Raw genomic sequence first — 11488 nt, forward strand, 5'->3', positions numbered from 1 at the left:
CTATATTTTGAAATGCATCTTACATATATTTTAAATTTTAAAAAAATTGAAACTAAAAGTTCGCACGTACATCTTCATGTGCTAAGTGCTCACAAAGTCGTTTCATAAAAAATTGACTTATCATGTGACGTGTGTAAAAAAGACAAAATTCAGTGCTCAAAATAATGCTTTTCACAAGATAAACTTTCTCTTTTTTATATAGATCACACAAAATATTGGTTTTTCATGAAACTTGACGAACACACGTATATTATGGAGATGTACATGTAGAATTTTTTGTCCAAATTTTTCGATATTTTGAAATATGATTTTTTTGTAGAGGGAGCATACGCACCCGGGAGCTGAATTGAATTTCCGTATTACTACTCACTATAAAGATAGTAACATAGATTTAGTAAATGTGCATGTTATCACTTCATGTCACTCCGCAATATAACTAGTCTAAGTCTGTGCGGGAATTTAATTCGGCTCCCGGGTGCGTATGCACCCTCAACCAAAAAATCATATTTCGAAATATCGAAAGTTTTTAACAAATTTTTTTACATGTACATCTTCATAATATATGTTCGTTCGTCAAGTTTCACGAAAAACCAATATTTTTTGTGGTCTATATAAAAAAGAGAAAACTTATCTTGTGAAAAACATTATTTTTAGCACATGATAAGTCGTTTTTTTATGAAACAACTTTGTAAGCGTGTAGCACGAGAAAATTTACATGCGAATTTTATGTTCCAATTTTTTTAAAATTTAAAATATCTGTAAGATATATTTTAAAATAGAGGGAGCATATGCTCCCATGTTCCAAAACACCACTCCCTGTTTGTGGCCTTATATAGATAAAAGAAGTAGTATATCGTACCGGTAAGATATCACAGCCTAGATCCTCTCTCTGATTTGCCAATTAAAGATACCAAGATCGATCGGTCTGACAGAGTCAAAGCAAAGATCGATCTGATTACGCACAAATCGATGTGGCAGATCAATAGATGGTCACGCATATATGCGCAGGAATCCTGTTATTAGTCTACTGATTGATCTAGTTGATGTGTACAGGGGTACCAGTCGAAGAGTACGGTCCTCGCTATAAAAGAACACGATCAATTTGCAGGCGACAATTATTATTATACTCGAGAGTATCAGCATATCAACGAAAATCCCATATCAACTTATCATTTTTGTCGAATCAATGGTAATTAATTTTTTCGATAAAAAGTTATTGATATCACGATGATGCCAAATTATGTTTAGCCTCTGCAACAATGCAATACCCTAGTGACAATACGAATGCACAATGTTAAAAAAGAAAGAAAAACTATATAAAAAAAAGTCCCACTAAAGTGAAAACATTTCTTATAAGAGCGGACGAAACACCGTAAAGACAATACTGAAATCCATCTTCTCCAAAAGCAATGCCTCCAAGAAGGAAATAGTACAGAAGCATTATTATTGTCCTAATCATCGATCATAGGTTTTCACCCCGGAAAAAGTTCGCGCTCACAAAACAATGGCTAATTAATTAGCCTCTCAAAGAACGGCAAGTAGTACGAAGTAACACAATATAGTGTGTTTGGCCCGACGAAGCAAACCTAATTTAGACGGTTCCTAATACTGATTAAACATTTATTCTCACTATGCCACGGTTTGTGGTCTTAATGAGGTGCAACATAGGTTGTAAATAAGATTTTTTTTTCTGTTGCAACTGAGCTTGCACATAATGAGATCACCAGTGTTAAGTTAATTATTACTCGACTAGAAGTGGTCACACCCTAATTTAAAGTGTGGTGGTACTACAAACCTAATGTTAATTTTGTATAGACGAAGAGTTAATTATAAACTAATTGATGAGTTTTGCGAAATGAACCGGGAGGCCGCTTGCATCCTAGATACTATCTCCGTCCCAAGGAATAAGGCGCACGCGTATTTCAAGACGAACTTTAACCATAAAAATTGAGCAAAAAAATCTTGGTTATATTATATGTAATTAGTATCGTTGGATTCGTATTAAAAAGCACTTTCTAATTAATACTTAGTCAAACAAAAAAGCACGTAAAACGAGGGCGTCATATCAGCATTCTTAAGTGTATAATCCACTACACATGATTGTCTGGAAGTAGTACATTCATCTCTTATGGTGTGGCCTCTTTTTGAAAAAAGTAACGACAGAGTAATAACTTAATTATTATTTTTATTATGACAAAAACACGAATCGATTTTATCTTTAGGTCAGCTGCGGGAGAATCGGACTTCAAGTTTATTGATCCGGCTGTATCATCATCATTGCCAGCTATGATGTCAGTGCAACGAGGCGTCGAGCTTCCCTAAGATGTCATCTGCTGTGATGTTGAAACCCTCGTCCATCTGAAAAGAAACACACTGTCGACCAATTAATAAAGGAATTTTTTTATTTGTCCAGACCCCCTTGGTTAAATATGTATGCAGTGTTAGTAGATTGATTATCGAAATGGAATATTTGGCTGATAATTAAACCATTCATGTAGTACATCTGCAAATTAATACTCCTTTCTTTTCATACTTTATGGTTCATTAGGTTACAAGATTTTTGTAATTAACATGTACTTCCTCTGCTCCATAATTTTTATCGTGATTTTAGTTCAAATTTAAATTAAAATCACTAAAGAATTATGTAACGGAGAGAGTAGTTGTATGTTAAAAATTGTTGGCCGTAACCTTGTCTTAGTGAAATCTAATAAAGGAAGGAATCTGAGGGAGAGCAGTATCGAAAAGAGCAGATGTTTTTTCGCAAAAAGAACAGAGCAGATATTTAGCTCCAGGGATCTTTTGGTTCTAATTGTTCAAGTAAAGTGAGAAAAAAAAATAGTAACAAGTCATGGAGTACCGGACTTGCCTTTGCCATGATAGTTATGTTCACAGTGCAAGCCGGGAAGGGGATGGCATTGGTGTGCGTGATCCTAAGGCGAAGACCCTCGACCTCAGTGAGCAACCTGGCAAGCAGCCCCTTGCCGTCCTCGCAATGGATCTTCACCATGACGGTGCTGTTCGAGATCCTCGCCTCGATCTCCGGCAGCGAGCTCCCGGTCGTTGCCGTGCCGTCAGGTTTTGTGGCGATGCAGGGCCTCTTGACAAGCACAACCGGTTCGACGGTCCTTAGGTTGCGGTCCTCGAGCTCCTTGAGCTTCTCCTGCTGCTCCTTGACGTACCTCACAGCGTCGGACAGAATCGTCGCCTTGTCCATCTGGACGATATTAATTAATTTGGTCAATGAGTTGAGCTGAAGTTTTTTCCCGTCCAAAGAAAAACGAACTGAGCTGAAGTGATACTGTACAAGATTGTGAGAAATGTGGAGTCGAAATTTGGGATGAGGACCTTCTTGAGGCCGGGGATGACGGTGGAGAGCTCGATGAATTGACGGTTGATCTTCTCGCGGCGCTTCCTCTCAGCCATGACGTGTTCCTGCACGAACGGCTCCGGTGATGACGTGTGCCCCGTCCCCGTACAGGCGGCGCTCTTCGCGGAGCGTTTCCTTGAGGCGGGCGACCTGTACGCCGGCTCAGGCACGTCGAGCGGTCGTGCGCGAGCGGTGGGCGTGGCCTCGTCGTGAATGCTCGGCTGCGCCATGGTGGAGGTGAAGTTCCAGCTCACGGGTGGGTAGGTTGTGCTACCGACGCTGCAGTTGGACGACCAGCCGTCGTTCTCCACGACCGCGGCGCCCGGCGTGTTCTCACGGCCGCTGTCGCCTGAGCTCCAGCTGTCTGTGGCGCGGTGGTGGTTGCCAGCCTGTGCTGCGGCAGGGGCCGTGCCGTTCTGTAGCTCTGAGCAGCGGAGCACTTGAAGTGACGGGAAGACCTCGCCGGCGTCGGCGTAGGCAGCGGCGGCCGCCGGGTGATGCTCGTGCTGCAGCGTCTCCATGGCCCACTGGATGAACATGGTCGAGTCTTCCATGCCGACGGACCTTCTGCTGGTACCTTTACATGATGAAATCACACACCAAAAGATGCATCGTGTGCAAATCCATTACGAAACACGGAACTGAACTTGGAACAGTCAGTGGGCAGCTACAGCAAGCTAGATTGACAGGGAAACAAGACGAGGCAGAGAAGATGGCCGGGCCGGCAACACTACAATTACCTCCTGACGAGAAGACAGATCACTGGAGATGATTGCAGGGACCGGGTACGATATGAACGAATCAGTTGGGACCGGGACCTGGGTCTGGGTGCGTCCTGTCCTATTCACTCCCTCGCATGCCTTTTACTTCTGCCATGTGCGGCATATATAGCTGCTAGCTACCGGGAAGGGAGGGGGCGATCATCTACGGGAAACCTCAGCAGATTTCCATATCAGCATGATTTGTCCTTTTGTCTGAGAGCAACTACTGTAGTATAGAGGACATTTTAAACGTAGGAATGAGAAACAAGAGAATTTGGCAAGATAGCGGGTGTGTCTAGAGCTCAATCTACTGAGAATTAACTTAGCTCTCAGTAGAATGATGTCATCTTTTTCCATGGGTTGAGATTGAGCCTGATTTTGTTGCTGTTGCTTCCTGGATTGTATTGTTGTTTTTATTGGGCTTGCTATTGATTTTGTTGGGATTGCCTTGACTTGTTGGGCCATCGTTGAGATCGATCCATCAAGTGTAATGGACATCTCCGTATCTCACGCGTTTCACGGCCTTAGCTGGGGTGTACGGGCAAGTGAAAGTTAATAAACGAATGGAATCCATGGATGAATTCGTGCCAACGTGCTCCGTAATTAGCAGGACTAAATCCTACTTTGCACATTTCTAATACATGCACACACATATTTTTAATTGTTCCAACAAAAAATTTAAAATCATTTTTTCAAAAAATTGTTCACGGTTTCAAAAATGTTTATGGGTTCAAAAATGTTCACAAGTTAATATTCTTTTTTAAAAAATAATTATTTTGAAAAAATCATGGATTACAAGTTAACAGAAAAGTCACGGTTTCCAAAATTTGTTCACATAAGCGTGTTAAAAAACAGAAAAAAACTCTTTTTCAAAATAAGAAGGAAAAAAAATTCGAGGTTAGCACCGATTCTAGATTATTTTTTTCTCAGTTGCAACGCTACTTACAACTGGGCAACAAAAGTCAGTTACGATCTGATAACGCGTGAAGCACAAGTGCGTTGGGAACCCCAAGAGGAAGGTGTGATGCGTACAGCTGCAAGTTTTCCCTCAGTAAGAAACCAAGATTATCGAACCAGTAGGAGATGAAGGCCACGTGAAGGTTGTTGGTGGAGGAGTGTAGTGCGGCGCAACACCAGGGATTCCGGCGCCAACGTGGAACCTGCACAACACAATCAAAATACTTTACCCCAACTTAACAGTGAGGTTGTCAATCTCACCGGCTTGCTGTAAACAAAGGATTAAACGTATGGTGTGGAGAATGATGTTTGTTTGCGAAAAACAACAGAGAACAGAGTTTGCAGTAGATTGTATTTCAAATGTAAAAGAATGGACCGGGGTCCACAGTTCACTAGTGGTGTCTCTCCAATAAGATAAGTAGCATGTTGGGTGAACAAATTACAGTTGGGCAATTGACAAATAGAGAGGGCATAACAATGCACATACATATCATGATGACTAATATGAGATTTACTTAGGGCATTACGACAAATAACATAGACCGCTATCCAGCATGCATCTATGTCTAAAAAGTCCACTTTCGGGTTAGCATCCGCACCCCTTCCAAGCATTAAGTTGCAAACAACAGACAATTGCATTAAGTATGGTGCGTAATGTAATCAACACAAATATTCTTAGACAAAGCATTGATGTTTTATCCCTAGTGGCAACAAGCACATACATAACCTTAGAACTTTCGTCACTCGTCCTGCATTCAATGGAGGCATGAACCCACTATCGAGCACAAATACTCCCTCTTGGAGTCACAAGTATCAACTTGGCCAGAGCCTCTACTAGCAACGGAGAGCATGCAAGATCATAAACAACACATATATGATAGATCAATAATCAACTTGACATAGTATTCCATATTCATCGGATCCCAACAAACACAATATGTAGCATTACAAATAGACGATCTTGATCATGTTAGGCAGCTCACAAGATCTAAACATGATAGCACAAGAGGAGAAGACAACCATCTAGCTACTGCTATGGACCCATAGTCCAAGGATGAACTACTCACGCATCAATCCGGAGGCGGGCATGATGATGTAGAGCCCTCCGGTGATGATTCCCCTCTCCGGCAGGGTGCCGGAGGCGATCTCCTGAATCCCCCGAGATGGGATTGGCGGCGACGGCGTCTCTGGAACTTTTCTCGTATCGTGGCTCTCGGTACTAGGGTTTTCGCGACGGAGTGAATAAATAGGCGAAGGGGCAGAGTCAGGAGGCGGCCGAGGGGCCCACCCCATTGGCCGACGCGCCCCCCTCCAGGCCGCGCCGCCTTGTGCTGTGGGGCCGCTGATACGTCTCCAACGTACCTATAATTTCTGATGTTCCATGCTTGTTTTATGACAATACTTACATGTTTTGCTCGCACTTTATAATGTTTTTATGCGTTTTCCGGAACTAACCTATTAACAAGATGCCGAAGTGCCGGCTCTCGTTTTCTCGTTGTTTTTGGTTCCGAAAGGCTGTTCGGGCAATATTCTCGAATTCGACGAAACAAAGACCCGTAATCTTATTTTTCCCGGAAGACCCCGAACACCGAAGGAGAGTCGGAGGCGGGCCGTGGGGGCACCACACCATAAGGCGGCGCGGCCCCAGGCCTGGCCGCGCCAGCCTATGGTGAGGGGGGCCCAGGCACCCTCCTGCGTCGCCTCTTCGCCTATAATACCCCTTTCGACCTAAAAACGCGATACGAATTGACGAAACTCCAGAAAGACTCCAGGGGCGCCGCCGCCATCGTGAAACTCCAATTCGGGGGACAGAATCTCTGTTCCGGCACGCCGCCGGGACGGGGAAGTGCCCCGGAAGCCATCTCCATCAACGCCACCACCTCCATCATGCTCCGTGACTAGTTCACCCATGGACTACGGGTTCTAGCTGTAGCTAGTCGGTACTCTCTCCCCCATGTACTTCAATACAATGATCTCATGAGCTGCCTTACATGATTGAGATTCATCTGATGTAATCGGTGTTGTGTTTGTTAGGATCCGATGAATAAGGAATACTATGTCAAGTTGATTATCAATCTATCATATATGTTGTTTATGTTCTTGCATGCTCTCCATTGCTAGTAGAGGCTCTGGCCAAGTTGATACTTGTAACTCCAAGAGGGAGTATTTATGCTCGATAGTGGGTTCATGCCTCCATTGAATCCGGGACGAGTGACTGAAAGTTCTAAGGTTTTTGGATGTGTCGTTGCCACTAGGGATACAACATCGATGCTTTGTCTAAGGATATTTGTGTTGATTACATTACGCACCATACTTAATGCAATTGTCTGTTGTTTGCAACTTAATACTGGAAGGGGTTCGGATGATAACCTGAAGGTGGACTTTTTAGACATAGATGCATGCTGGATAGCGGTCTATGTACTTTGTCGTAATGCTATGATTAAATCTCATAGTAGTCATCGTGATATATGTATGTGCATTGTTATGCCTTATTTATTTGTCATTTGCACTTGTTATTGGAGAGTTACCACTAGTGTAGATAGCTGGGAACCCCGATCCATCTTTCATCATCATATACTAGTTCTACATGTCATAGGAAGTAGTATCAACTATTTTCTGGTGCCATTGCCTCTGTGTTACTATTACTGCTGTCGTGTTACTCGTTACTATTGCTCTCATATTACTGCTACTTTCACATCACCCCTGTTACTAGTGCTTTTCCAGGTGCAGCTGAATTGACAACTCAGTTGTTAAGGCTTATAACTATTCTTTACCTCCCCTTGTGTCGAATCAATAAATTTGGGTTTTACTTCCCTGGAAGACTGTTGCGATCCCCTATACTTGTGAGTTATCAAGACTATTTTCTGGCTCCGTTGCCGGGGAGGCATAGCTCTACTCATAAGTTCACCTGGGGAGTACACTCTACCTCTCTCTCTGTTTTTGTTTTATTTTATTTTGTTTTGCTTAGTTTACTTTTGTCTAGTTTGTTTCTGCTTAGTTTATTTCTGTCTAGTATTATTTTGCTTAGTTTACTTTTGTCTAGTTTGTTTTTGTCTTGTTTTATTTTCCCTATATACCCAAAAGCCCATAAAAATTTGAAAAATCGAAAAATTAAAAACTGTTGCTATGGGAGAACCTACAACCTATTTGGAGCTTATTGAATTATATAATATAATAACTATAGAGAATCAAGAACGGGTAAAGTTATGAGTGCTGTGATAGAAAAGCTGAATACAATTGCTAAAATCTTGCTTAAACGCCATGATATAAACTGTTGCTCTAAACAGGATACTAAACATCTTAAATTTCAATGTGTCTTTAGTGAGGAAGTTTTAATTAAGAACTATAATTGGAATAGCTATATTCATCTTGGGTTCGAAGAGGTAGAACAATTTGTCATATTTATGGGAGCCTCTGAGATAGAACCCTTCATGTCTGAAAATTATGAAACTTGTGCTGTTTGTAAGGACCTTAAAGATTATGTCTCTTCTATCCTTAATTTTGGCATAGAAAGCTACAGTGATAATCCTTATATCATTGATTATAAAGAGAGACTCATTAATGCACAAGAATGCACTCACAATTTGCAGGAACCAGTGGAAGAATTAATTAATGAACCTGAAAGCTCATTGGATGAAAAAGAGGAGGAGAGTGATGAACAAAAGGAGGAAGAATGGATTATCTACCCATGCCAACCTTCTAATGAGAGTAAATCTTTATCTCTTACACTATTTGATTGTCCTCCATGCTTACCGAAGGAGGATGAATGTTATGTTTCTGTGGATTCTCTTGAAATATTCCCTATGAGTAAAACTTGTGAGAATAATTATGCTACTGTTATTCATGATAATCCATGCTATTTTGATAAATCTTATGATAATGCTTTGTTTGTGCCTGATGTCGAAATGCATGGTACTAAAGAGTTTTGCTTGGCAAATGTTTATGATAAATCTGTAGATGATGGTCCTATGTTACTTGATATTATTAATTGTACTACTAATGAAAATGGGATTGGAAAGGTCTTGACTTTATCTAGGAGTCCCATATCTTTTGAGATTGATCAATCATCTTATTATATTATTGATAAAAGTGGATTTGAAAGTTTTAGTCTCACTATTTTTGAGCTTGATAAAAATTATGTGTTTATGGATCATTAAAAACATGCTTTATGTGATAGTTATATTGTTGAGTTTGTTCATGAAGCTACTGAAAATTATTATGAGAGAGGAAAATATGGTTGTAGAAATTTGCATGGTACTAAAACACCTCTCTATATGCTGAAAATTTTGAAGTTACTCTTGTTTTACCTTCTTATGCTTGTCACTTTGTTCTTCATGAATTTATTTGTGTACAAGATTCCTATGCATAGGAAGTGGGTTAGACTTAAATGTGTTTTGAACTTGCTTTTTGATGCTCTCTTTTGCTTCAACTCTTATTTCTTGCGAGTGCATCATTAAAACTGCTGAGCCCATCTTAATGGCTATAAAGAAAGCACTTCTTGGGAGATAACCCATATCTTTATTTTGCTATTGTTTTGTTGTGTCTTGGAAGTTGTTACTACTGTAGCAACCTCTCCTTATCTATATTTTATTGCAATTTTGTGCCAAGTAAAGTCTCTAATAGAAGGTTGATGCTAGATTTGGATTTCTGCGCAGAAACAGATTTCTTGCTGTCACGAATTTGGGTAGGATTCTCTGTAGGAAACTCAGAAAAATCTGCCAATTTATGTGAGTGATCCTCAGATATGTACGCAACTTTCATTAGTTTTGAGTTTTCTGATTTGAGCAACGGAAGTACCTCCTAAAAATCCGTCTTTACTGGTTGTTCTGTTTTGGCAGATTATGTCTCTGTTTTTTGCATTGTCTCTTGTGGACTTTAAGTGAGGCTTTCTAGACGTGGAGAGCTGTAGCTAATGTTTTATTGAGTTCTTTCAATGTGTCACTACAGGACTAAAGTGGATTAAAGTTTTTTTTGAGTACTAACGCCTCTAATGAAGTTTATGAGAAGTTTGGTGTGAAGGAAGTTTTCAAGGGTCAATAGAGGAGGATGATATATGATCAAGAAGAGTGAAAAGTCTAAGCTTGGGGATGCCCCCGTGGATTATCCCTGCATATTTCAAGAATACTCAAGCGTCTAAGCTTGGGGATGCCCAAGGCACCCCCTTCTTCATCAACTTATCAGGTTTCTTCTATTGAAACTATATTTTTATTCGGTCACATCTTATGTTCTTTACTTGGAGCGTCTGTGTGTTTTATTTTTGTTTTTGTTGAATAAGATCAGATCCTAGCAATCCTTGTGTGGGAGAGATACACGCTCCGCTTTTTCATATGAACACTTATGTTCTTCGTTTTACTTTTAACGTTCAATGACAAAAGTTGGAAGCTATTGCACTTATTGATATTTGGTTGGAAACAGAAAATACCTCATATTGTCTCGGATAATTTGATACTTGGCAATTGTTTTGAGCTCTCAAGTAGATCATGTTTCTCTTGCATCATGTAGTTTAAACCTATTAGTGGAGAAATACCGTAGAGCTTGTTGAAATTGATTTGCATGATTGGTCTCTGTAAGGTCTAGATATTTTCTGGTAAAAGTGTTTGAGCAACAAGGAAGACAGTGTAGAGTTTTATAATGCTTGCAATATGTTCTTATGCAAGTTTTGCTGTACCGGTTCATACTTGTGTTTGCTTCAAACAACCTTGCTAGCCAAAGCCTTGTACTGAGAGGAAATGCTTCTCGTGCATCCAAAACCTTGAGCCAAAACCTATGCCATTTGTGTCCACCGTAACTACCTACTATGTGGTATTTTCTGCCATTCCAAGTAAATACTTCATGTGCTACCTTTAAACAATTCAAAACTTTATTATCTCTCATTTGTGTCAATGTTTTATAGCTCATGAGGAAGTATGTGGTGTTCTATCTTTCAATCTTGTTGGGCAGCTTTCACCAATGGACTAGTGGCTTCATCCGCTTATCCAATAATTTTGCAAAAAGAGCTGGCAGCGGGGTTCCCAGCCCCAATTAATTAACTTTCATTAATAATTCTCTTCACATGTTTTGCCCCGATTCATCAGTAAGCAACTTAATTTTGCAAATAGACACTCCTTCATGGTATGTGAATGTTGGAAGGCACCCGAGGATTCGGTTAGCCATGGCTTTTGTAAGCAAAAGGTTGGGAGGAGTGTCAACCATAAATAAAACTAAAGTACATGTGTAAACAAAAGAGAAGAGGGATGATCTACCTTGCTGGTAGAGATAACGTCCTTCATGGGAGCCGCTCTTTGAAAGTCTGTTTGATGAGGGGTTAGAGTGCCCACTACCATTCGTTGACAACAACAAACACCTCTCAAAACTTTATTTTATGCTCTCTATATGATTTCAAAACTTAAAAAGCTCTAGCACA

The 11488-nt window shown here is 40.6% G+C and overlaps 1 protein-coding gene across 1 annotated transcript; it reads right to left on the reverse strand.

The window, feature by feature from the left end:
- Positions 1 to 2144: 2144 nt before the first annotated feature.
- LOC124698808 (transcription factor bHLH18-like) lies at positions 2145 to 3921 on the reverse strand. Its single transcript, XM_047231226.1, has 3 exons — positions 3346 to 3921; positions 2867 to 3214; positions 2145 to 2358 (listed from the first exon to the last, which is right to left on the reverse strand). Exons 1-3 carry the CDS (start codon positions 3919 to 3921, stop codon positions 2293 to 2295), a joined length of 990 nt encoding a protein of 329 aa, XP_047087182.1. The 3' UTR covers positions 2145 to 2292.
- Positions 3922 to 11488: the final 7567 nt, after the last annotated feature.

The sequence above is a fragment of the Lolium rigidum genome, chromosome 3, assembly GCF_022539505.1.
Source record: "Lolium rigidum isolate FL_2022 chromosome 3, APGP_CSIRO_Lrig_0.1, whole genome shotgun sequence".
NCBI classification, from domain to species: Eukaryota; Viridiplantae; Streptophyta; class Magnoliopsida; order Poales; family Poaceae; genus Lolium; species Lolium rigidum.